Source organism: Nerophis lumbriciformis, linkage group LG07, assembly GCF_033978685.3.
Source record: "Nerophis lumbriciformis linkage group LG07, RoL_Nlum_v2.1, whole genome shotgun sequence".
Lineage (NCBI taxonomy): Eukaryota > Metazoa > Chordata > Actinopteri > Syngnathiformes > Syngnathidae > Nerophis > Nerophis lumbriciformis.
In genome coordinates this window covers 13,872,958-13,900,955 of record NC_084554.2, presented here as the reverse complement: position 1 = coordinate 13,900,955, position 27,998 = coordinate 13,872,958, and the positions used below count along the sequence as shown (strand labels likewise).

The 27,998-nt window shown below is 38.3% G+C and overlaps 2 protein-coding genes across 2 annotated transcripts; one reads left to right on the top strand and one right to left on the bottom strand.

The window, feature by feature from the left end:
- The first annotated feature begins 2 nt into the window (after positions 1-2).
- On the top strand, positions 3-19,757 carry arl8 (ADP-ribosylation factor-like 8). Its single transcript, XM_061965783.1, has 6 exons — positions 3-427; positions 10,467-10,527; positions 16,185-16,332; positions 16,567-16,650; positions 16,735-16,886; positions 19,201-19,757. The coding sequence occupies exons 1-6, from the start codon at positions 382-384 to the stop codon at positions 19,247-19,249; spliced, it is 540 nt and encodes a 179-aa protein (XP_061821767.1). The 5' UTR covers positions 3-381; the 3' UTR covers positions 19,250-19,757.
- On the bottom strand, positions 19,755-27,869 carry maf1b (MAF1 homolog, negative regulator of RNA polymerase III b). Its single transcript, XM_061965782.2, has 8 exons — positions 27,399-27,869; positions 27,035-27,126; positions 21,246-21,377; positions 21,015-21,177; positions 20,815-20,936; positions 20,358-20,477; positions 20,199-20,288; positions 19,755-20,140 (listed from the first exon to the last, which is right to left on the bottom strand). Exons 2-8 carry the CDS (start codon positions 27,115-27,117, stop codon positions 20,116-20,118), a joined length of 735 nt encoding a protein of 244 aa, XP_061821766.1. The 5' UTR covers positions 27,118-27,126; positions 27,399-27,869; the 3' UTR covers positions 19,755-20,115.
- Between the last annotated feature and the right edge of the window lie 129 nt (positions 27,870-27,998).

Genomic DNA, 27,998 nt, shown 5'->3' with positions numbered 1-27,998 from the left:
TTTTTAAAGAAAAACAATGGCCACGTCGTTGCGTGATGACGTCAGCAGGGAGTCATTAACATGGCGTCTTTTCTCCTGAGTTAGCGGCGGACGGCAGACGCTCAGCGAAGCGGCGCACAGACGGCGACGAATAACTGATTTTTGACTAACAACAACCTCCTAACGTCCACGTTTGCTTCCGCCGACTTGTTCGTCGCGACTGGGACACCATAGGCGACTCTTGGCCGCATGGAGTTAGTGTTGGAAAAGTCGCTGAGGCGTTTTGTGGACAAGAGAGCTGCTAGCTAATGTTAGCTGGCTGCAGCTGTGGACTCCCAAGGGCTCAAGCTCACTATTGTGGTCCACTCGCGGAGGAAACAACTTCACCCTTTTTTTTTAACAATGGGCCTCATATTCGCCAAACTATGGAGCTTCTTCTGTAACCAAGGTGCGTAAATGCATATGTTGTTGTTTGTCTGCTGGCTTGATAAACAACTTTGTCTAACAACAACAACAACAGCAGTTCAGAACACAATCCACTTTAATTGTGTTCTAGTAATAAACAATAATGTGGAAATCATCGAATTATTTTGTTTTTGTGAGGGATGTTTAGTGTATGTGAGGGATTTTTAGTGTATATAGTTACTTGTTGTTGCCTCCAGACAAAAGACACGAACATAATGAGGAACTGGAAATATGTGATGTACCACATTATAACTGTATGCATCTTATTGTTTTCATTTGTATAGTACTGATGATGTCATTGATTTCAACAAGCTAATTAGTTAAAACTAGAGATGTCATAAATGCTTTAAAAAATGTAATATCGGAAATGATTGGTATCGGGTTTTCCATTATCGGTACCTTTTTTTTACATTTTACAAACCCCGTTTCCATATGAGTTGGGAAATTGTGTTAGATGTAAATATAAACGGAATATAATGATTTGCAAGTCCTTTTCAACCCATATTCAATTGAATGCACTACAAAGACAAGATATTTGATGTTCAAACTCATAAACTTTTTTTTTTTTGCAAATAATAATTAACATAGAATTTCATGGCTGCAACACGTGCCAAAGTAGTTGGGAAAGGGCATGTTCACCACTGTGTTACATGGCCTTTCCTTTTAACAACACTCAGTAAACGTTTGGGAACTGAGGAGACACATTTTTTAAGCTTCTCAGATGGAATTCGTTCCCATTCTTGCTTGATGTACAGCTTAAGTTGTTCAACAGTCCGGGGGTCTCCGTTGTGGTATTTTAGGCTTCATAATGCGCCACACAATTTCAACGGGAGACAGGTCTGGACTACAGGCAGGCCAGTCTAGTACCCGCACTCTTTTACTATGAAGCCACGTTGATGTAACACGTGGCTTGGCATTGTCTTGCTGAAATAAGCAGGGGCGTCCATGGTAACGTTGCTTGGATGGCAACATATGTTGCTCCAAAACCTTTATGTACCTTTCAGCATTAATGGCGCCTTCACAGATGTGTAAGTTACCCATGTCTTGGGCACTAATACACCCCCATATCATCACAGATGCTGGCTTTTCAACTTTGCGCCTATAACAATCCGGATGGTTCTTTTCCTGTTTGGTCCGGAGGACGCAACGTCCACAGTTTGCAAAAACAATTTGAAATGTGGACTCGTCAGACCACAGAACACTTTTCCACTTTATATCAGTCCATCTTAGATGAGCTCAGGCCCAGCGAAGCCGACGGCGTTTCTGGGTGTTGTTGATAAACGATTTTCGCCTTGCATAGGAGAGTTTTAACTTGCACTTACAGATGTAGCGACCAACTGTAGTTACTGACAGTGGGTTTCTGAAGTGTTCCTGAGTTCATGTGGTGATATCCTTTACACACTGATGTCGCTTGTTGATGCAGTACAGCCTGAGGGATCGAAGGTCACAGGCTTAGCTGCTTACGTGCAGTGATTTCTCCAGATTCTCTGAACCCTTTGATGATATTACGGACCGTAGGTGGTGAAATCCCTAAATTCCTTGCAATAGCTGGTTGAGAAAGGTTTTTCTTAAACTGTTCAACAATTTGCTCACGCATTTGTTGACAAAGTGGTGACCCTCGCCCCATCCTTGTTTGTGAATGACTGAGCATTTCATGGAATCTACTTTTATACCCAATCATGGCACCCACCTGTTCCCAATTTGCTTGTTCACCTGTGGGATGTTCCAAATAAGTGTTTGATGAGAATTCCTCAACTTTATCAGTATTTATTGCCACCTTTCCCAACTTCTTTGTCACGTGTTGCTGGCATCAAATTCTAAAGTTAATGATTATTTGCACAAAAAAAAAGTTTATCAGTTTGAACATCAAATATGTTGTCTTTGTAGCATATTCAACTGAATATGGGTTGAAAATGATTTGCAAATCATTGTATTCCGTTTATATTTACATCTAACACAATTTCCCAACTCATATGGAAACGGGGTTTGTATTTTTTTTAATTAAATCAACATAAAAAACACAAGATACACTTACAATTAGTGCACCAACCCAAAAAACCTCCCTCCCCCATTCACACTCATTCACACAAAAGGGTTGTTTCTTTCTGTTATTAATATTCTGGTTCCTACATTATATATCAATATATATCAATACAGTCTGCAAGGGATACAGTCCGTAAGCACACATGATTGTGTGTGCTGCTGGTCCACTGATAGTACCGTATTTTCCGCACTATAAGCCGCCCCGGGTTATTAGCCGCACCTTCAATGAATGGCATATTTCAAAACTTTGTTCACCTATAAGCCGCCCCGGGTTATAAGCCGCGCCTACGCTGCGCTAAAGGGAATGTCAAAAAAACAGTCAGATAGGTCAGTCAAACTTTAATAATATATTACAAACCAGCGTTCTAACAACTCTGTTCACCCCCAAAATGTAATGTGCAAATGTGCAATCACAAAAATAGTAACACTCAAATTAGTGCAGAGCAATAGCAACATCAATAACTCAACCTTGCTCGAACGTTAATGTCACACAACACACAAAATAAACATTTAAAGCTCACTTTCTGAAATTATCCCTCATCCATAAATCCCTTGAATTCTTCTTCAGTGTCTGAATTAAAAAGTTGGGCGAATACGGCATCCAAAATGGCCGGCTACGTCTCGTCGAAGTCATCAGAGTCAATGTCGCTGTTGTTGTCCAGCAGTTCCGTGAATCCTGCCTTCCGGAAAGCTCGGACCACAGTTGAGACCGATATATCCGCCCAGGCATTTACAATCCACTGGCAGATGTTGGCGTATGTCGTCCGGCGCTGTCTCCCTGTCTTAGTGGCGCAGGTCATCTTGTTGCTTCCTCTACCTACGCACCATTGATTCATTTATGTTTAATTCTCTCGTTGCTGCTCTATTTCCGTGTTCTACTGCGTGACTTATTGCCTTGAGTTTGAATTCTGCGTTGTACGCGTGTCTCTTAATAGGAGCCATTTTGTGGTCTTTACAGATGTAAACACACAAATGAAATGAAACGTAATATCCGCGCGCTTCTTCTTCTACGGGGGCGGGTGCTTACCTTGGTGGTTGCTTACAGTAGAAGAAGAAGCGCTTCCTCTTCTACGGGGGCGGGTGCTTACCTTGGTGGTTGCTTACAGTAGAAGAAGAAGCGCTTCCTCTTCTATGGGGGCGGGTGCTTACCTTGGCGGTTGCTTACCGTAGAAGAAGAAGCGCTTCCTCTTCTACGGGGAAAAAAGATGGCGGCTGTTTACCGTAGTTGCGAGACCTAAACTTTATGAAAATGAATCTTAATATTAATCCATATATAAAGCGCACCGGGTTATAAGCCGCACTGTCAGCTTTTGAGAAAATTTGTGGTTTTTAGGTGCGGCTAATAGTGCGGAAAATACGGTACTAACCTTTAACAGTTAATTTTACTCATTTTCATTAATTACTAGTTTCTATGTAACTGTTTTTACATTGTTTTTACTTTCTTTTTTATTCAAGTAAATGTTTTTAATTTATTTATCTTATTTTATATATTTTTTTAAAAAGGACCTTATCTTCACCATACCTGGTTGTCCAAATTAGGCATAATCATGTGTTAATTCCACGACTGTATATATCGGTATCGGTAATTAAAAGTTGGACAATATCGGTATATCGGCAAAAAAGCCAATAACGGACATCCCTAGTTAAAACCACGCGATAAGTCCCACACCAACGACGTCATCACATTCTTGTGTAAATTACTGTCTGAATTTTTCTCACCAGAGCAAGTTTAGGTAGTTTTTTGTTTTTTAGTAATAGTTAAGTTATAACTCTGCAATGGGCTGTCAACAAATTTTCCTCAGTGAATTATTGACCTACAAATTATTGCTGATAAACGATGATATTGTCATTAATATTTTGACACCAAATTAACCACGGATGTAATGATAGTACATAATGTACATTGTAATTGGAACGTAAACTTTTAAATCTCCAAGTTTAATAAAAAGAACAAATTAAATACTGTCTGTTAGCAAAATGTTGCACTTGAATAAAAATCACAACCAAAAGCAATAATCTATGTTAAGGAGGGGTTGGGGAACCCTCAAATATACATAGGGCTGGGCGATATATCGAGTTTGTAAGATATGTCAATTAGAAATGTCCGATAATGGCTTTTTTGCCGATATCCGATATTCCGATATTGTCCAACTCTTAATTACCGATTCCGATATCAACCGATACCGATATATACAGTTGTGGAATTAACACATTATTATGCCTAATTTTGTTGTGATGCCCCGCTGGATGCATTAAACAATGTAACAAGGTTTTCCAAAATAAATCAACTCAAGTTATTGGAAAAAAAATGGCAACATGGCACTGCCATATTTATTATTGAAGTCACAAAGTGCATTATTTTTTTAACATGCCTCAAAACAGCAGCTTGGAATTTGGGACATGCTCTCCCTGAGAGAGCATGAGGAGGTTGAGGGGGGCGGGGTTGAGGTGGGGGGGGGGGGTAGCGGGGGGTGTATATTGTAGCGTCCCGAAAGAGTTAGTGCTGCAAGGGGTTCTGGGTATTTGTTCTGTTGGGTCTATGTTGTGTTACGGTGCGGATGTTCTCCCGAAATGTGTTTGTCATTCTTGTTTGGTGTGGGTTCACAGTGTGGTGCATATTTGTAACAGTGTTAAAGTTGTTTATACGGCCACCCTCAGTGTGACCTGTATGGTTGTAGACCAAGTATGCCTCGCATCCACTTGTGTGTGTGAAAAGCCGTAGATATTATGTGATTGGGCCGGCACGCAAAGGAAGTGCCTTTAAGGTTTATTGGCGCTCTGTACTTCTCCCTACGTCCGTGTACACAGCGGCGTTTTAAAAAGTCATACATTTTACTTTTTGAAACTGATACCGATAATTTCCGATATTACATTTTAAAGCATTTATCGGCCGATAATATCGGCAGTCCGATATTATCGGACATCCCTAATGTCAATATATTTTTACACAAAATATGAATTAAGAAAATATCGTAATATAGATATCATTTATTTCACGTTAAAATGACCAAATGCCGCTTATTCCTTGTTCTCCCCCGCTCTCCTTCTCATGGGCTACTAAATAGTAAATTCCTCCTTCCAAGACGTGCTTGCACGTATAAGAACATTCATGATTGGTTGGTTGTTTACTATGATGAGTCACGATTGGTCAGGCACAGGCCGATTAGAGGCAAGATAGGGCAGGTCGTCGAACCAGGAAAGGAAAATCACAAAGTGCCTGCCTGCAAATTATTTTTTTTATCTATGTTTGATACATTTTGTATTATTTGTACAGCTGTGTTATTTATTTTACATAGAAAGAATATTTTTCTATTTTAATTATGTTATGTAATTCTGTACTACTTAAACAGTTTATTTTATGTGCTGTTAATACCTATCTTGACTAACTGTGGTAATAAAAGTGCCACTGACTGTTTACAGTACAGTTGTCATTCACTTCAATTTTACTGAATATCGCTCAAAAATGAATATCTTTTTCACCGAAAAATATTTATATCGAATATCGAGTTTAAGTAAAAAATATATCGAGATATACTTTTTCATCCATATCGCCCAGCCCTAAATATACACAACCAAAACAATAAAATAAATGGCTAAATAAAGTATTGAGACAAAAGTTGGTCATATGCAAAAACAACTTTAGCCAGGCAGATTCCAAGCGAGGAACACCCACATTCCAAGTGTCTGAGTTGCAGCGTTATTCGAAAATCTTGTTTTTCAAGAGTATTAAAGTGGGGCTGGGCGATATGGCCTTTTATTAATATCTCGATATTATTAGGCCGTGTCACGATACACGATATATATCTCAATATTTTGCCTCAGCCTTGAATGAACACTTGATGCATATCACAGCAGTATGATGATTCTATGTGTCTACATTAAAGCATTCTTGTTCATACTGCATTAATATATGCTCATTTTAAACTTTCATGCAGAGAGGGAAATAACAATTAAGTCAATTTACCAAAACTGTATTTATTAAACAGTTATTAAGCAGTGGCACAAACATTCATGTCATTTCCAAAACAGAACGTGCAAGATTGTCAGAGACATTTTAAAACAAGCTATTAGTGCACTTTTGTGCATGTCTCTAAGATGACATATCAAATCAACAAATTAAAGTGCACTTTTTGTACAGAACGCCACTACAATAGTTTAAAACATATAAAGTGCACTTTTGTGCATGATGTCACACAAGATATTCCAATAACTGTCAAATAAAAATGAGCTGCATAATAGGAAATCAATTAGTGTATGTTTTTCACTATGTAGTAGGTTCCTGTGGACGTTATCTTCTTCTGTTGTTTACTTTTTTTCATACGGTGTTGATGTGGAAATGGTTGCTTGGGCATTTTGTGGGTGTGGCATCGAACGGAGATGTTGACATGCGGAGTTTCAAGCACTCTTCATTCTCTAGCGGGTGACTTTTCAAATGGTGCTACACATTAGCAGCGCTGCTACTTTTTGTAGCATAATTTATAATCTAGAAATTAACTTTCACCAATTTAGAGGCGAAGCAGCAGCTCACCGGCTCAATATGTCAATATAGCAGCATAGGCTAATTAGCTGTCTGTGATCAATGCGCCACTGAAAATAGATTGTCTGCATTAGCGCTTATAACAATATCGCTTATACTTGGCTGATATTCAGGTCACAAGATGTAAATTGAGGATTATTGGCGATTTTTTTGGATGGTTATTTAGAGGGCTTTGTGGGCTGAATAGAGGAGCTACCTTTGACCCCCATTGTTAGCTGACTTTTGCTTACTATTCTTTACGAATTAGAATGCAAAAAAAAAAGAAATGCGTGTTCTTGTTTTACTATGATTAGTCAACTAATCAGATGATGAAACGTACACATATTCGGTGGATGTAAATTGGCTTTTAAATTCAGCTTGTAATATTTTTGGGCATGTCCTAACAATAAAGGTGACTACCTCATTCAGAAATACAATATTTGTACTGCTGCTCATTAGGCTGTTCTAAAATATTCATTTTCAAAGCAAAGTGCTGATAAAAAGTATCAATTTGTATGTAAACAAAGAACAGTCAAAACAGCAGCAGAAGTGTATTTTGTCATGTGTTTCGAAAGTTGCACACGGATATTGAATATATAAAGGGAAAAATATCCAAATCCATTGCTATTCTGTATAAAGTAAGACACATGTTGAATAAGAAATGTCTGCATATGTTATATTATTCTTTTATTTTTCCATATTTAACATATTGTGTTGAAGTTTGGGGAAATGTTTATAGAACAAACATAGACCCAATAATTAAACTTACAAAAAGGGTCATTAGAATACTACACAAAGCGTGCTAATAATGGATTGGTATGTTTACCAATCCATTATTTATAAGTTCTAATGTGTTAAAATTTTCAGATATTGTGTTTTTAAAAACAATGGAAATTATATTTCGAGTAAAGAACCGCCTTCCAGCTTGTATTCTTAGGTTATTTCAATTAAGAGGAGAAAACTATAATTTACGGGGGATATTGATTTTTGAAATAGGTAAAGTAAGAACAAATATAAAATACAAATGTATTTCAGTTTTAGGAGTTAAATGGTGGAACAAGCTCAGTGATGAGTTGAAGACATGTAGTTCTTTGTTAAGGTTTAAGAAAACCTTGAAAGGTGAAATAATTGAAATTTATAAAATATAGTAACAATTACTTTCATCCAATTGATTTTTTTTTTTTTTAACGTTGATGTTCCAGGCAATCTAATGTTCAGTGAATGTATAGGATAGGCAAATATATGCTTTGGCTTCAGCCTATTCCTTTGTATTTTATTTACTTTTTGTGTATAAATGTTTATGATTGTTAATATGTCTAATCTGTACTGTTTAACTGGTCACACAAAATGGTTGATGGTTGATTATATGACCGAAATAAACTTATTTCATTCATTCATTCATTTCATTCATATATAGACAATAGTTAAATATATTTTTTACACAGCTTTGTCTCTCTGTTGTTAGCTAGCTAGTTAACAAGTTAACTATCTTGTGGAGGAAAGTAGCAGCGCATCACAAACATATAAACATATTGCCATGAGAAGGAAGGTCCGTTTGGACGTGTTTAGGGTAAAATGTTCCTTACTTTCAATGTTTTCGCAAGCGATGTTGTTGTCAGTGCCTGCAGCCATTTTTTTCATAGCGTTGCTGCTGGTCACGATGACTTGCACATCTTTGTTTCTGTCTGGAAAACCACCAGCAATCACATTTCCAACTATTAATAGATTTTATTTTCGCTTTTATTTATTTTTTTCAAATATATTTTATTGAATTTTACAGTTAAAATCACATTTGACAGTCATACTTTGCTCACACAAACCCTTCATACAGGCACACATCCACTCATACACACTCACATGCACACTTGAGGAGAGAGGTGCACTAGAACTTTAACAACTCAAGGTTTACAGTATAGACATAATTAAAGCTGCAAGCAGCGATGGACGGGACCGACTTTGACGGCACATAAAATCCAAACCGGAGCAGTAATTAAAACTCTTTGGTCAACTATTAATCAGAAGGGTTCAATTGCTCTCCTGGCTAGTTTGAAGCCGACACGACAAACGCGCTCAGAGGAGATAATGTTTGAAAAAAGGTGACCGGTTTGTACACAACTTTTGTTTTGAAGGGGGAATTGCAAACTTCCTGTTGATTTTTGCTGGGGATTGTCAATATATGAAATGTAGGTCTAAGTGAGACCTACATAGAGGTTTTTGTTTCATGTCTCTAAGACATTTCTACTGGAAGTTACAGGCAGTTTTGTCTGAGTTTTCTTCCTAGGAGCAGTTGTGTCTGTGTTTTCTTCCTAGGGGGCGCTAGAGCGCAATTTTGAGTTTTGGGATTGGGTTTTTTTATTAGATCGCAATTTTTGCCAGTCCTGATGTGTGTGTCCAGTTTGAGTTTTGAAGCATGTTAAGGGGGTCAAATTACAGCTCAAAGAGGCAAAAGTGACACTTTTTAGTAAACTTTTGTTTTGAAGGGGGAATTGCCAACTTCTTGTTGATCTTTGCTGAATGATGTCAATGTATGAAATCTAGGTCTAAGTCAGACCTACATAGGGTTTTTTGTTTCATGTCTCTACGACATTCCTACCAGAAGTTACAAGCAGTTTTGTCTGTGTTTTTTTCCGAGGGGGCGCTAGAGCGCAATTTTGAGTTTTGGGGTTTGGTTTTTGATTAGATCGCAATTCTCGGTATATATGGTGAGTTTTGAAGCATGTTAAGGGGGTCAAATTACAGCTCAAAGAGGCGTCGGAATAATAATAATAAAACCTTACAATTACGATAGGATCCTCTGTCCCAAAGGGACATTGCGGTCCCTAATTAGAAAAAATACCCCAATCCATCCATCCCGCTCCGGCTCAGGATCAGCAGGCTATCCAGACCATAGCAAGATGGATGAATATTCCTCGGCATCAAGGATCCTCAGGAAGGGATCACAAGATCACCTCCCGAGGACCTCTCCACCGTTTACACTTAAAAAAAAAAGAAGAAAGTCACAGGGCTTGATCAGATGCAAAATTTAAAAAAAGCAAGTAAACCGTGACAAAACCATATCAAAAGTGACACAAAAAAAGCAATAGTAGTGTGGGATCAATACAAAAAATAATAACTATAATAAAAAAGGAATACAACTACCGGTACAAAAAAGATATGGCAGGTTGTTTTTTTCTACTGTCGCTTTTTGACGACGAGGTCAACAAAAGGGAGATGAAAAAGTGGAAAATAATGCAGTGGTGCCTTGTTTTTTTCTCTGAAATCTGTTACAAATATTACTGTAGCTTCTGCTATTGTTTACATCTCAGCAGCCATCTTTGAAAGCCAACTCTGGGGTGGTAAGAACTTTCCGAGTAGAAAATCCAACCTCGTGAGGGCGTTTTAATTGAAACGTATGACAAGAAACTCTGAAATGTGGACTTCTCAGTACTCTGTTTTCATAGGCTGTACTCTGTTTGTTTTGCAGAGCACAAGGTGATCATCGTTGGCCTTGACAACGCTGGGAAGACGACAATCCTCTACCAGTTGTAAGTCACTGTTTACTCGAAATAACATTTCTTTGGGTGCGCCTATTTGTGGTGTCAACATGAGAATAGAGATTAAACGATTGAGTCTTACTATTAAACATGATTAAAAAAAACGTCAGTTTGTTTCAGTCCTCACTTGCTATAAACGGACATTATGCTGGTATGTTATTTTTGACAAAACCTGCATGGAAAGTAAACAAAAGGTCTTTTACCACCAAAAGTTTAGGAACTTTTATGTTCTGAAACCATAAGTTCCTGTAGAAGTGTGTGGTTTGTGCTTCCACCGCATTTCACAGTTCAGGGTAGTTTATACAATTAAGGCCGATGACGTACGGATGAGTGGTTAAGAATGTTTCTACACTGATAACATGTAAATAAACAGACAATATTAGGTTATATTTCTTTTACTAAAATGTAAGTAAATGAAATACAAAGCAATAATATACAAAAGGGTACAGTTAAAAAAAGAAAGTGTACCGGATTTTACATAAAAAGTCTGGCTTTTGTCCGCAGTATCCAACAGTCAGAAAGTCGTCCCCTCAGTAAATGCTGAATTCATTGGGGTCAGGCGAGTCTTCTGGTCCAGTTCATTTCTAAATAACTATATATAAATAATACATGTCAGTGTTTATCTCACGGCCACAACATAAACGCATCAGATCTAGCATTAGCATTCGGTTCCTTCGGGTTGAGCCTGATAACTGCACACCATTGGTACTGACTACTTTTACAGCATGCAACAAAGTAAATCCTGACTATTTTATGTGAATTTTTTTTTGTTCCATTTCATAATTGTCTTCAAACTACAATGTTCTAAAATCCTAGTGATTTAGCTTGACTCGCCGCTTCTAAATACTTTATATTCCTCTGCAAATCTGTTTTTTAAAAAAGTCCGCCCACTTCTCATAGCTTTGCGTATTGAAATGAAGTTGGTGAAGAACAATAAACGGCATTAAGCTGCACATGAGTTTAAATAAAGAAGGTGTCCTTGCCTACTGTAATGGCAGCTGTAACTTAGAATACAACATTTTAGGAAGGCCACCAACTGTGTTCAACCAATGAGCACAGCCCTCCACCTCTAAGGTTACTGGAACTTTTCGAAAGTCCCACCTCACTAAGAAACAAAATTCTATCTATTATCGAAGATTGTCATCACGACAATCTCCGATAAAAGACGAAAGTTTTCAGAGATGGCCGACTGCATTTGTGGCATTTTGTGATGTTTAAACTGTGTTTTCACATACTTTGCGGATTTTAAACACAATTGGATATGGTTTCATGGATGCAGTGAAACAAAAATAAGCATATAAAGTCAACTTGTTTTTCCACTCTACTGGTAGTTGAAATAGTTGTGTGGTGTTCGGGTCTGTGGGACCCGTTTTAATTTTTTATTAAAAGAAAAATGATACAATTAATTAATTTTTCAAACTGAGACTCACTGACTTTGGCTCATTTTCTGTGAAGAACATATATCAGAATACATATTTAATGACCACACACCATACACCCCCCTACACATTTCTATTACATATAAAATGTCCGGGTCCACTGGACCCGGTGCTAATAGAAGTGTGGAAATTGATGTTCTGTGTACTACACACACGCACACACACACACACACACACACACACACACACACACACACACACACACAGCAGGTCTAGACAGGAGGAGGACAGAGTGTAGGTACACAGAACATCAGAGGGTCAAATGTGCGAGAAAATGAGAGCAGACAGTGTTGACAAACAATGTTGCAACCTTGTGTGGGAACCGCAGGTGCAGAAACACAAAAGAAGAATCCCTGTAGGATGCAGAAACTGGCAGAGAAATTTTCCGTGCAACGTTCATATTGTTGTTACTCAGCCAGCGTTTGTGGGTCTGATGGACCCGTTGCATTTTGTGGCTTTTAATGCCTCACAATCAAACACTTTTATGTTAAAATACTGAACAGATGTTTGTTGGGATAAGGTAAACATCTGTTCAGTATTTTAACATAAAAGTGTATTTTATGTTAAAATACTGAACAGATGTTTGTTGGGATAAGGTAAACATCTGTTCAGTATTTTAACATAAAAGTGTTTGATTGTGAGGCATTAAAAGCCACAAAATGCAACTGGTCCATTAGACCCACAAATGCTGGCTGAGTAACAACAATATGAACATTACACAAGGGTTAAAGGATGTGTCCTATGTTTAAACGTAAACATAGTGCTACTTTCACTCTGCAGTGATAAAAAGATACATCAGTATGGACTGCTATACTTTCCAATTCTGCTGCGACACTACCGCTGACAACAATGGCGGTTTTGGACAAAATCGGTCGAGCCTCCAGCTGATGTGACAACTTTGACAAGCAAGACTTTTTGGTGTGTGGCATTATCGTGTTATTGGCACTTATTTCACAACAGAGCATGGCGTTACTTAATTACAGGTGTTGGTTTCATTTCGACAAGCAACTCAAAATAACATGAAATATCAGGGTGAGCTGCCTTTTAAGATATTGTACACTTAATTACTTAATTACCTAGTATCGTAGGGATGTAACATTAAACAGTATTAATGATAACCGCGCTAAAACTCCTGATGGTTACTATTACCGTTTTAAAATACAATTATTGAAAAAAACCTGACTGATAATTCCACTTTATTAAATTCACGGACTAGCTGACGTCAGCTCGCTAGCTTAAATGCTAACATGGAAAGCCATTTAACGACAAACCGCAATCTAAACATTACTCTCTGAAGATATTCAATTGTGTACCGGTACATTGAACCTACAAGCTGTGATCTCTTAGAACACTGGTTCTTAACCTGGGTTCGATCGAACCCTAAGGGTTCGGTGAGTCGGCCTCAGGGGTTCAGTGGATCCTCCGCCGCGGACGTCAATGCACACCCGACTCATCGTGTAAATAAAAACTTCTCCCTCTCGGCGTATTATGGATACCCCCAAACAATGTTCCCTCTAATTTTCCATCTGATTTGCAGGTGTGTAATTTGTTGTGAGTTCACGCACTGTGTTGGTTTTGTTCTTTGAACAAGGTGTTTTTGCACGGTTCATTTTGTGCACCAGTAAAAAAAACATAACTTTGTATCGAATTTGGGGGGAAAAAAACATTTAATTTTCAATTAAAGAAAGGTTCAGTGAATGCGCATATGAAACTGGTGGGGTTCGGTACCTCCAACAAGGTTAAAGGGGAACATTATCACAATTTCAGAATGGTTAAAACCATTAAAAATCCGTTCCCAGTGGCTTTTTTTTTTTTTCAAAGTTTTTTCCAAAATTTTACCCATCACGCAATATCCCTAAAAAAAAGCTTCAAAGTGCCTGATTTTAACCATCGTTATAAACACCCGTCCATTTTCCTTTGACGTCACACAGTGATGCCAATACAAACAAACATGGCGGATAGAACAGCAAGGTATAGCAACATTAGCTCGGATTCAGACTCGGATTTCAGTGGCTTAAGCGATTCAACAGATTACGCATGTATTGAAACGGATGGTTGTAGTGTGGAGGCAGGTAGCGAAAACGAAATTGAAGAAGAAACTCAAGCTATTGAGCCATATCGGTTTGAACCGTATGCAAGCGAAAACGACACGACAGCCAGCGACACGGGAGAAAGCGAGGACGAATTCGGCGATCGCCTTCTAACCAACGATTGGTATGTGTTTGTTTGGCATTAAAGGAAACTAACAACTATGAACTAGGTTTACAGCATATGAAATACATTTGGCAACAACATGCACTTTGAGAGTGCAGACAGCCCATTTTAGGGCTGTCTGCATTTAAATGTTTTTAAGCTAAATTATTGGTAAACACAGTTTATGTATAATAATTTACGTAAAACCGCGAGTAATGAATAAAGTTTTCATCAATTAATATATTCTGTAGACATACCCTCATCCGCTCTCTTTTCCTGAAAGCTGATCTGTCCAGTTTTGGAGTTGATGTCAGCATCTGCTTTGAGTGTCGCAGGATATCCACACATTCTTGCCATCTGTGTCGTAGCATAGCTTTCGTCGGTAAAGTGTGCGGAACAAACGACTGACCATTTCGTCGGCTTTCCCCACAGCCTCGTATTTTGAACAAATTTCGTCCAATTTCTTGCCACTTTCGCATCTTTGGGCCACTGGTGCAACTTGAATCCGTCCCTGTTCGTGTTGTTACACCCTCCGACAACACACCGACGAAAGTGAGAAAATGGCGGATTGCTTCCCGATGTGACGTCATCGCTCCGAGAGCGAATAATAGAAAGGCGTTTAATTCGCCAAAATTCATCCATTTAGAGTTCGGAAATCGGTTAAAAAAATATATGGTCTTTTTTCTGCAACATCAAGGTATATATTGACGCTTACCGTACATAGGTCTGGTGATAATGTTCCCCTTTAAGAACCACTGTCTTAGAACAAAGTGATCGGTATACACTGAGAGGAATGCGAGACCGAGGTGTTTTATGTTCAAGGACCACTGAAGTCGGTAGGACACCACAATGCCCGCCAGAAATAATAAATAATGATGAATACATTTTTTAAGCCCTCATTTTAAATCAATGTTAAAGTGTCACAGTACAAACCAATATTTAAAACAATAAATACAGATAGAATATTAAGACTAAAACACTATCAGTGAAGCATGACAAAAACCAAAACATGCCAATTGTGGGTTTTCTAACAGTGTCTTTTTTTTTTAAGTTATAAAAAAAAATGCTTAGTAATAGTACTTTTTAAACACAATACCGCGATAATAATAACCGGCATAATTTTGGTCTTGATAACGTGTATTACATTTTCATATTGTTGCCTCCCAAGCATGTCATTTTGTGTTTTGAAACGCTACTCGTTTGGATGGATTTAGTTTTTTAAAGTATCCTTGTTCGTGTGCATATTACTGTTGTCCCGATACCAATATTTTAGTACCGGTACCAAAATTATTTCGATACTTTTCTAAATAAAGGGGACCACAAAAAATCTTAGAGTACATTAAACATATGTTTCTTATTGCAAGTTTTCCATAAACAAAATAGTGAACATACAAGACATCTTGTCTTTTAGTAGTAAGTAAACAAACAAAGACTCCTAATTAAGTCTGCTGACATATGCAGTAACATAATGTGTTATTTTCCATTCTATTATTTTGTTTAAAATTATTAAGGACAAGTGGTAGAAAATGAATTATTAATCTACTTGTTCATTTACTGTTAATATCTGCTTACTTTCTCTTTTAACATGTTCTATCTACACTTCTGTTAAAATGTAATAATCACTTATTCTTCTGTTGTTTGATACTTTACATTAGTTTTGGATGATATCACAAATTTGGGTATCAAGCCGATACCAAGTCGTTACAGGATCATACATTGGTCATATTCAAAGTCCTCGTGTCCAGGGTGGCGGACCGGTACTTTTCAGAGGCGGTATAGTACCGTATATGATTCATTAGTATCTCGTAACTATACTAATACCGGTATACCGTACCACCCTAGTGCGTATGGTTTGAGGTAGTTACTGGGGAACTAGTGTTCATCTGTGATTATGTTTACATGAACTAAAACAGTTGAATTCTCAAAGTAACTATCTCAATTGTTCACACTTCTATGTGAATAATCGATTCCAAAAATAACCGTTGGGTTACTGATGACAAACCTTCCTCTCCTTAGTCTCATGAACGAGGTGGTCCACACGTCTCCAACCATCGGGAGCAACGTAGAGGAGATTGTGGTGAAGAACACTCACTTCCTCATGTGGGACATTGGAGGCCAGGAGTCACTCAGGTCCTCGTGGAACACATACTACTCCAACACAGAGGTACACACACACTCTTTGTTGAGAGCACATGGCAGCTGACAGCCGGCCCAGGTCAAAGGTTGCACGCTCTTGTTTTCACCAGACTGGATGGAAGCCAGCAGACATAAGTGGTTACTATGACAACGGGCATTCATCCTATGTCTGCTGGCCATCTGCCCGGATTGAGCGTTCCTTTGTGGCCCTCGCCAGCATAGTCGTAGTTAAACAAGTCTTAACGTGGTATTGTCCTCGTAGTTTGTCATCCTGGTGGTGGACAGCACAGACCGGGAGCGTCTGGCCATCTCCAAAGAGGAACTCTACAGGATGTTGGCTCATGAGGTAAGCGCTGTGTCCGTAGTCATTGTTTTCAAAGACGGTCCAGCTGGGCCCTCTAAAGCCCCCACCCCCTCCTGCTGCCCCCAGGACCTGAGGAAAGCAGCTGTGTTGATATTCGCCAATAAGCAGGACATGAAGGACTGCATGTCAGCAGCGGAGATCTCCAAGTACTTGACGCTGAGCTCCATCAAAGACCACCCCTGGCACATCCAGTCCTGCTGCGCACTGACAGGAGAAGGGTGGGTTGACTCTTTCTTTGCACAAACTTCCTCCATTGCAAACCAAACAAGTCCATCAGTCACCACCAGATGGTGCTGGAGTTAACCAAAGTAATCTCACTGACGCTAAAAAAAAAGTTTAAGGGTCTTCTTTTTATGTGTGTATATATATCTACATAGGTATATATACACTCTGTGTGTGTGTGTGTGTGTGTGTGTGTGTGTGTGTGTGTGTGTGTGTGTGTATATATATATATATATATATATACACACACACACACATATATATATATATACATATATACATACATACACACATACATGTATGTATATATATGTATATATATATATACATATATATGTATGTGTGTGTGTGTCTATATATGTATATATATATGTGTGTGCATATATGTATGTATGTATATGTTTGTGTGTGAATATATGTATGTATGTATTTCTGTATATATATATATATATATACACACATACATATATATATATGTATGTCTGTATATACGTATGTATGTCTGTATATACGTATGTATGTATATATATATATGCATGTATGTATATATGTATGTGTATATATGTACAGGTAAAAGCCAGTAAATTAGAATATTTTGAAAAACTTGATTTATTTCAGTAATTGCATTCAAAAGGTGTAACTTGTACATTATATTTATCCATTGCACACAGACTGATGCATTCAAATGTTTATTTCATTTAATTTTGATGATTTGAAGTGGCAACAAATGAAAATCCAAAATTCCGTGTGTCACAAAATTAGAATATTACTTAAGGCTGATACAAAAAAGGGATTTTTAGAAATGTTGGCCAACTGAAAAGTATGAAAATGAAAAATATGAGCATGTACAATACTCAATACTTGGTTGGAGCTCCTTTTGCCTCAATTACTGCGTTAATGCGGCGTGGCATGGAGTCGATGAGTTTCTGGCACTGCTCAGGTGTTATGAGAGCCCAGGTTGCTCTGATAGTGGCCTTCAACTCTTCTGCGTTTTTGGGTCTGGCATTCTGCATCTTCCTTTTCACAATACCCCACAGATTTTCTATGGGGCTAAGGTCAGGGGAGTTGGCGGGCCAATTTAGAACAGAAATACCATGGTCCGTAAACCAGGCACGGGTAGATTTTGCGCTGTGTGCAGGCGCCAAGTCCTGTTGGAACTTGAAATCTCCATCTCCATAGAGCAGGTCAGCAGCAGGAAGCATGAAGTGCTCTAAAACTTGCTGGTAGACGGCTGCGTTGACCCTGGATCTCAGGAAACAGAGTGGACCGACACCAGCAGATGACATGGCACCCCAAACCATCACCCAACCATGCAAATTTTGCATTTCCTTTGGAAATCAAGGTCCCAGAGTCTGGAGACTGGAGAGGCACAGGATCCACGTTGCCTGAAGTCTAGTGTAAAGTTTCGACCATCAGTGATGGTTTGGGGTGCCATGTCATCTGCTGGTGTCGGTCCACTCTGTTTCCTGAGATCCTGGGTCAACGCAGCCGTCTACCAGCAAGTTTTAGAGCACTTCATGCTTCCTGCTGCTGACCTGCTTTTGAATGCAATTACTGAAATAAATCAAGTTTCTCAAAATATTCTAATTTACTGGCATTTACCTGTGTGTGTATATATATAATATATTATATATATATAATGTATATGTGTGTATATATATACTGTATATATATATATATATACATATGTATATATACTGTATATATATATATATATACATATATTTATATGTATATATATAAGGTGTCTATATATATGTATGTATTTATGTGTATATATATATACATATATATATAAATGTATGTATGTGTGTATATGTATGTATTTATTTGGCTATATATATATATGTGTGTGTATGTATGTATATATATATGTATGTGCATATGTATGTGTCTATATATACGTATTTATTTATATGTATATATATATACATGTGTATATATATATTTATGTATGTATGTGTGTGTATATATATATGTATGTATGTATATGTTTATATGTGTGTGTGTATATATGTATGTGTATATATATATAAGTGTATATATATATGTACGTGTATATATATATATATATATATACACGTACATACATATATATATATGTATGTGTATATATGTATGTATGTATGTATATATGTATGTATACAAACACACACACACACACATAGATACACACGTGTGTACATATGGCTGGCACTCTCAACTTTGAAAAAAGTACTCACCTTAAATGATAAATGTTTGCAGTGTAGTGCAGTCAGCTGGGAAAACATGTAGCAAGTATAAGTTGTTGATGGTGACTATTCTTTGCAGACTTTGTCAGGGTTTGGAGTGGATGACATCCCGAGCCGGACTGAGATAGCCCACCCCAGTCTTCAAAGACGTGAGCCTGCCCCACACATTTGTTTCAGACAGCAGCGTGGACCATTTGCTGCTCGTCTGGGAAACTTCACACAAAAACCATCAGGAGCAAAGGACAAGGATTTAAGATTATAACACACCTGCACCACACTTTGTTTTTTCAAACGTTCAGGGTCAAACAAAAAGGGACGTTGCTAATATGTCAAGACAAAGATCATCATTGCACACTACTTCACCCCAAATGAACTGGCATCTTTTTATTTTTTTTCTCTTGAATCGGTCAAACCAGCCTTCATCGGCGGATGGATCATTTTTAATGACAGTATTTGAAAATGTATTTAGCTAGTTGTTTTTTAAAGAGAAATGGTGCTCTTGCATGCGTGCATTATTCCCACTTTTCTAGCAAGGTCAGGAAGTGACGTCAGTATTTGAGCCACAGGTGAAGATCAGCCTTAACCACCTTTTGACGTGTTACATGTTTGATTTCATTAAACCTTCTTGAGCCGTGACTTTTCTGGGCTTTTTATTCACACCGACACTTGTCTAAAGTTCAACTATACATTCACTTTTCAAGAAAGGAAAACAATCTAAACAACTGGCAATGTTGAGGGCAGGTTTGGAAGGTAAAAGTTAGCTTTTTAGTGACAAAAGGAGCTTCTTTTTTTTTTTTTACACATTTCAGTGTTAAACATCACAAACCAGCTTGAATGTCTTTGTTGGAAAACTGCGAGCATCCTGCTCGTCGGTGCATTGTTTTCAATATCAAATAAAGCCAGCTAGAAAACATGCATGAGTCTTTTGGTGGCTTCCAAACAAAAAGGAAGATGCTGAATGGCGAGAGAGAGAGAGAGGAAAAAGCGGTGGTACTCACACGCAGAGAGCTCGAGGACACCTGCCAGAGGAAGCCATAAGTCAGGTGACCTCAGGATATCACACGGGGGGCAACTCACCTGTTGTCAGTTAAAGCATCCATCCCATCTTCATCCTCCAGCTCCATGTCCAGCTCGTCCAGACAGTCTCGACCGCAGGCACTCAGGACGCTGCAAGGCAACAACACTTGTGTTACGTGACGTACTTTTTCTCTGATGGGTAAGCAGCGCCCTGCTCACCTGACCGAGCGACAAGTGAGGAAGACGATCCTCTTCAGCTTCTTGTTGTAGAAGAAGTAGTTGAAGGACCAGAGACTCCCTTCCTCTCCGAAAGGGTCTGAGTCCAGGTCCGGATTGTAGCTGAGAGACAATGACGTGTGACTCATGAATTCAACCACCAGAGGACGCTGTTCATTGTATTGAATTATTATTATTTCTTAATTTAATTATATTTACTGTACATAGCACTTTTCTTTAGTGACTCAAAGCACTTTACATAGTGAAACTCAATATTTAAGTTACATTTAAACCAGTGTGGGTGGCACTGGGAGCAGTTGGGTAAAGTGTCTTGCCCAAGGACACAACGGCAGTGACTAGGTTGGCGGAAGCGGGGATCGAACCGAGAACCCTGAAGTTGCTGGCACGGCCACTCTACCAACCGAGCTATACCGTCCACCATAACATCATTCTATCCCACCTGTAGATGTCACAAGCCTGCAGGTTGATCTCCTGGTCCATGGCGCTCCACAGTTCGGGGCCCACAGAGTTAAAGTCCTCGCCCACGGCAGAAAACAAGCTGCTGTCGACGGCATTGGCCACCTAGAAGGAGAACACATGATAGACGTCACACTTTTTGTGCTTGTCAACGCTTGAAATAGATGGCCGCCGCGCCCTCACCCAGTTGAGGCTGGGCTCCCGGCTGAACTCGTGGGCACGTGCCGCGCTGAAGTCGTAGTCGGGCCTGAAGGACTCGTTGAGCGTGGTGATAAGGTAGAAGAGTGTCTTCCTGCAGCACTTGTCGCTCAGAGGGTTCTCCCCGTCCTCGCTGCTCTTGGCAAGCCTGCACAACACACCTTTTAGTCCGTCACAGGGGCGGGGCCACGCCGATTACGAAGGGACCGCACTCACGGTGAGGGGCTCGTGGTGCCGGTGGACTGAGGCGGGGACAGCGCCTCCAGGATGTGAGGCTCCCCCTCCTGGCAGAACTGCTTGAACATGTGCTTGTCATCGCCCGCCATCTTGCACGAGTAGCTCTCGATCCTGCCACAACAATAATAATAATAATAATAATAATAATAACAATATTAATAAATCAGACTTTTTTAAAGTGGCAGCAAGAAGTGAAAAGTAAACAAGGTAAGGTTTGGGGGGGCTGGGGGGAGACTGCAATCCAGACAGAACATTCTGGCGTTATAGCCAAGGTTATGCAAGAACAAGTATTTTTAGGGTGTCTACAACAACATCAACAAACACTGACCACAACCTTGACACACAAAAACCCCCACAAACAAAACTTTGTCATACAGCACACACAAAGTTGAATGAATCCTAAAAGTAATGAAACATTCATAAAAATGCTTAGCAATGGACAAGTTTGAAAAACTAAGGGTAATAAATTCCTAAAAAAACCAAAAAGCATTTATACTCATTTATCACTATTAGTGTTTTTAGTAACACAGTAATTCATTTCCTCAGTTTAATTAATTCATCACAGTGCGTTTTATTAATATTTCATTACGATTAGCATTTTTTTAATTGAGTACCGTATTTTCGGACTATAAGTTGCAGGTTTTTTTCATAGTTTGGCCGGGCTCCAGTGCGATTTATACATGTTTTTTTCCCTCTTTATTATGCATTTTCGGCAGGTGCGACTTATACTCCGGTGCGACTTATACTCCGAAAAATACGGTAATTCATTACTGTTAACATATTTATTCATGCTTGCGTTATATTAAGACAGTAATTTATTAAGTTAGCCTTTTAATGTCCTGTCACTGGTAGCATTTTATTTATACTGTAATTACTTTTAGCAGTTTTACTAGCAGTAATAATTCATTACTGTTGGCATTTTCAATTCATACTGTGTTTTAATCATTTATTTCTGTTAGCATTTTATTAATACAGTAACCCATTGCCATTAGCGTTTTTTAATAATAATTAATAGTATAATTAATAATTAATCACTGTTAGCATTTTTATTAATACAGAAACGTATCACTGTTAGCACTTTTATGAATAATTAATTATGGTTAGCATTTTATTACTACCGTATGTTTAATTAATATTTCATTACTATTAGCATTTTATTAAGAGTAATTCATTACTCTTAGCATTTCTATTAATGCTTATGTTATATCAAGACAGCGATTCATCAAGTTTTTATAATTTTTATTTACTTTTAGCAGTTTTATTACCGGTAATATAATGCATTTTAATAATGTATTACTGTTGGCATTTTTAATTTATACTGTGTTTTATTAATTTATTTCTGTTAGCATTTTATTACCGTATTTTCCGCACTATAAGGCGCACCTAAAAACCACAAACTTTCTCAAAAGCTGACAGTGCGCCTTATAACCCGGTGCGCTTTATATATGGATAAATATTAAGATTCATTTTCATAAAGTTTAGGTCTCGCAACTACGGTAAACAGCCGCCATCTTTTTTCCCCGTAGAAGAAGCGCGCGGTGCATGCTGGGATATGTGACGTTTCATTTCCATTTGTGTGTTTATGTAAAGACCCCAAAATGGCTCCTATTAAGTGTGTTGTCTGTCTAATTATAAATAATGCAGACGAGGCGTGTTAACTGAGTTCTCAACGTTTTCTCACAGCGTGCTCATAACCACATTCGAACTCCCAGCATACAACAACGCTTCTCAGGGCTACCTACCGCGCATGCTCGTAACTATCGTTGCATGCTGGGTAGTGTAGTTGTTATATTTGCTAGCTCATAACAGCACATTGAGAGACACGCTTACGCGCTTAATTCAATACTCGCCGTCATTCCGGGTGGATTGACAAAAGACCTCCAGCCGCTAGATATTGGTGTCAACAGGGCATTCGAAGCTAGACTGCTAACTGCTTGGGAACTTCTCAGGGCTACCGCGCATGCTCGTAACTATCGTTGCATGTTGGGTAGTGTAGTTGTTATATTTGCTAGCTCATAACAGCACATTGAGAGACACGCTTACGCGCTTAATTCAATACTCGCCGTCATTCCAGGTGGATTGACAAAAGACCTCCAGCCGCTAGATATTGGTGTCAACAGGGCATTCGAAGCTAGACTGCTAACTGCGTGGGAACAATGGAAGACAGAAGGCGAACACACCTTCACTAAGACGAGGAGGCAGCGCCAGACGACGCCAACATCTGCCAGTGGATCGTAAATTTGCCCAACTTTTCACTTCGGACACCGAAGACGAAGGATTTACGAATGAAGAATAACTTCAGAAAGTGAGCGCTATGTTTATTTTGTGTGTTGTGACATTAACGTTCGAGCAACATTATGTTGCTATTGCTCTGCACTATTTTGAATTTTACTATGTTTGTGATTGCACATTTGCGTACATTTTGGGAGTGAACAGAGTTGTTAGAACGCTGGTTTTTAATATATTATTAAAGTTTGACTGACCTATCTGACTGTTTTTTTGACATTCCCTTTAGCGCAGCGTAGGCGCGGCTTATAGTCCGGGGCGGCTTATTGGTGGACAAAGTTATGAAATATGTAATTCATTGAAGGTGCGGCTAATAATCCGGTGCGCCTTATAGTGCGGAAAATACGGTAATACAGTAACCCATTACTGTTAGCGTTTTTTAATTATTACAGTAATTCACGTCCTCTGATTGATTCTTCATTGTTAGCATTTTTATTAATACAGTAATTTATCACTGATATCATTTTTATTAATGAGTCATTACGGTTAGCACCTTATTAATTCAGTATGTTTCATTACTATTAGCGTTTTATTAATAGAGTAATTAATTACTGTTGACATTTTTTATTAATTATTGCGTTATATTAAGACAGTAATTCTTTGTTAGACTTTTAATTAGTTCATCAGTGTTACCATTTTATTAATACTGTAATTAATTACTGTTACAATTTTTGTTACTACTTAATTACCTTTATTACCGATAATAATTCATTCTATAATGCATTTTAATAATGTATTACTGTTGCCGTTTTAAAGGTAAACTGTGTTTTTAATCATTTCAGTTAACATTTTATACATACAGTAACCCATTATTGTTAGCGTTTATTATTATTATTAATTCATCACTGTTAACAGTTTGTTACAATGACTTGGTTTGTACTATTAATTAAGTACTATTCATTAATTTCCTTTCTGTTTTTAGTCACAATGGATTATTTTTGGACTATTATTTAATTACTGCTTAAATATTTAGTCACAATTAATTTATGTTAGTTTTGTACTTCTAACAACTAATAATGTTTTAGTCACAATTACTTATTTTTGTACTAATAATAACTGTTAAGGGTTTTCAGTTACTTTTGTACTATTAATGAGTTACATGTGCATTTTAGTGACACTTACTGCAGGTTTTGGCCTACTAATTAATCATTGATCTAAGTTTGAATTATGATTAATTAGTTAGTTTTGGATTGTAATAGCAACAATTACTGCTAATTTTGCACTACAAATTACTGTTTCTTTTGGTATCCTTAAAATGACTTGTGTTCATCTGCAACTACACAGATAATGAAATACAATTAAATTTACTTTTGTTGAAATACACCAATTCATATAAAAATAATGAAAGTAGATTTCTGCTTGGTTTGGACACACTTTATAGTGAGAATTTAAAGATGAGAACATTGACAGCAGACTAATCTATTTAACAGTTAAACACTAACTTAACACACTTAAATAGTGCGTGCGTATTCTAAGTCGTGGGTACCCAAACACCGGTCCGTGAGTCCGATGGTCTGAGGCGGGGACAGCGCCACCAGGAACAATAATTCATTTATAAACTACTGTATTTTCTTTCACTTAACTTTCGCCTGTCCCACTAAACACACCAACAACTCCTTTGTTATAGTACATGGGACAATGCACATTAATGGACATATAAAATGTTAATGTACCAGATTGTAGCCAAAGGCTCATTCTAGGGCTGCAACAACTAATCGATTAAATCGATTAAAAAAATAGTTGCCGATTAATCTAGTCATCGATTCGTTGGATCTATGCTATGCGCATATTTATTTATTTTTTAATAAACTGCAACATTTACAAACAGCTGAGAAACAATAATCAAAATAAGTATGGTGCCAGTATGCTGTTTTTTTCCAATAAAATACTGGAAAGGATAGAAATGTAGTTTGTCTCTTTTATCCGATTATTCGATTAATCAAAGTAATAATCGACATATTAATCGATTATCAAATTAGTTGTTAGTTGCAGCCCTAGCTCATTTTTTTCCCACACGTAGAAAGCCGCTCCGTAAAAATAATGCTACATTAAACCGGTCCCTGGTGGAAACCCTGTTCTAAGTAATACAGAGCTAACGTCTCACGTGGTCCAAAGAAAAGTTCAAGATTATCTCTTGCGGCCACATTGATGCTCTACTAGCCCCATAACTCGCATGGTTATTAACACCCGAGTTGCTCCAATAATACGAGTACCGTATTTTTCGGAGTATAAGTCGCACCGGCCGAAAATGCATAATAAAGAAGGAAAAAAACATAAGTTGCACTGGAGTATAAGTTGCATTTTTGGGGGAAACTTATTTGATCAAATCCAACACCAAGAATAGACATTTGAAAGGCAATTTAAAATAAATAAAGAATAGTGAACAACAGGCTGAATAAGTGTACGTTATATGAGGCATAAATAACCAACTGAGAAGGTGCCTGGTATGTTAACGTAACATATTATGGTAAGAGTCATTCAAATAACTATAACATATAGAACATGCTATACGTTTACCAAACAATCTGTCACTCCTAATCGCTAAATCCCATGAAATCTTATACGTCTAGTGCAGTGGTTCTTAACCTGGGTTCGATCGAACCCTAGGGGTTCGGTGAGGTCAAGACACACCCGACTCATCGTGTAAATAAAAACTTCTCCCTATCGGCGTATTACGGATAAGACAACAGCAGAAGTCAGACTGATTTGCAGGTGTGTAATTTGTTGTGAGTTTATGCACTGTGTTGGTTTTGTTCTTTGAACAAGGTGATGTTCATGCACGGTTCATTTTGTGCACCAGTAAAAAAAACATGGTAACACTTTAGTATGGGGAACATATTCACCATTAATTAGTTGCTTATTAACGTGCAAATTAGTAACATATTGGCTGTTAACTAGTCATTATTAAGTACTTATTAATGCCTTATTCAGCATGGCCATATTATAACCCTGACCCTCTAACCCTGGCCCTAACCAAATAACTCTAAATTAAGCCTTTGTTACTTAGAATATGTTCCCCTAGTGTCCAAAAAACTCTAAATTAAGTCTTTGTTACTTAGAATATGTGCCCCATACTAAAGTGTTACCAAAAACATATACATTTGTCTTGAATTTGGAAAAAAAATTAACATTTTATTTTTGACTAAAGAAGGGCTCTGTGAATGCGCATATGAAACAAGGTTAAGAACCACTGGTCTAGTCTCTTACGTGAATGAGCTAAATAATATTATTTGATATTTTACGGTAATGTGTTAATAATTTCACACATAAGTCGCTCCCGAGTATAAGTCGCACCCCCGGCCAAACTATAAAAAAAACTGCGACTTATAGTCCGAAAAATAGGGTAATACAAAGCTGACGTCTCACGTGATCCAAAGAAAAGTTAAAGATTATCTCTACTGGCCCCATAACTCGCATGGTTATTAACACCAGAGTTGTTCCAATAATACTAGTATTAATAATGATAATCATGACAATGTTACCTGCCAAGAATGCGAGATTCTCCTGTTTCTGCACACAGACGTGAGCTGAGGGCTTCAAAACTGGAGTTTTCCAGCAGCTTCATTGCAGTTCCCTGGAAACCAAAACATATATCAGAATGCATACATTTGTTTGTACGTGTAGAGTTGAAATAAGAAGGGAAAGTAGCATGCAGGATTAACAAAGTGAACACAAATGTCTTGTTGTTTACTACAAAGTGCAGTAAACACAGCCACACCGCCACCTGGTGGGCGCCTTGGACATGACACGCAATCTCCGAGCCCCTCCCCCACATACAGACAAAAGGTGTTCCTGGAGGAAAGTAAAGACTAAAAAGGGTCACATTTGGCCAAAAAAAGGACTTACAAATGAACTTCACCAGCACAGAAGCAGACGCACTCCCACAAAAGTGTCGCTCTGGAGGCCTATCGGCTTGTTTCGGTCGCTCCGTAGACGTCCGGGCTAATGCTAACCGCTAGCCGTGTTTTCTTTCCGCGCTTTAGTGAAGCGTCGCTGTCGGAGGATGCTGCGCTGTTCGGAGGCTGCTTAACTTTATACAAAAACTACTCTTTCCGATTAAATGCGACGAGATGACATCCAGTGAGTGCTCGCGCCCGTCGGACTGTGTCTTTGGCGGCATCCCTTTCGACCTAAGTGGACTAAAAGCCTGTAATGTTGGGATCAAGTCGCCGTTTGAACAAGCGACTCGACCTGCGGGGAAGGCGAACGCGAGCGAGTTAAATGTTGATAAGGCGGAAATGCTTGTTGCTCAATAACACTATCTTGTAATGTCCGATCTAGCCCTCTTCTCTACTAATGCCGATGGCGTAGAGCCCCTCCTAGCGACTACAAGGCCACCTCGTGATTGGTCGGCGCATATGTCAATCACATTTGAGCTCTTCTGATTGGCCGAAATTGTCCTTCCTGCTTTGGCAGTGTCAAATGTCTTGAGAAAAAAAATACAAT

Bases quoted from the DNA above. Each gene is read 5' to 3' on its own strand.
- arl8 (XM_061965783.1), top strand. From the start codon at position 382: ATGGGCCTCATATTCGCCAAACTATGGAGCTTCTTCTGTAACCAAG. The intron at 16,651-16,734 runs GTAAGCGCTGTG...TGCTGCCCCCAG, and splicing joins ACAGGATGTTGGCTCATGAG to GACCTGAGGAAAGCAGCTGT. The intron at 16,887-19,200 runs GTGGGTTGACTC...TATTCTTTGCAG, and splicing joins TGCGCACTGACAGGAGAAGG to ACTTTGTCAGGGTTTGGAGT.
- maf1b (XM_061965782.2), bottom strand. From the start codon at position 27,117: ATGAAGCTGCTGGAAAACTCCAGTTTTGAAGCCCTCAGCTCACGTCTG. The intron at 20,937-21,014 runs GTGAGGGCGCGG...TTCTCCTTCTAG, and splicing joins GGGAGCCCAGCCTCAACTGG to GTGGCCAATGCCGTCGACAG. The intron at 20,289-20,357 runs GTGAGCAGGGCG...GTTGCCTTGCAG, and splicing joins CTCACTTGTCGCTCGGTCAG to CGTCCTGAGTGCCTGCGGTC.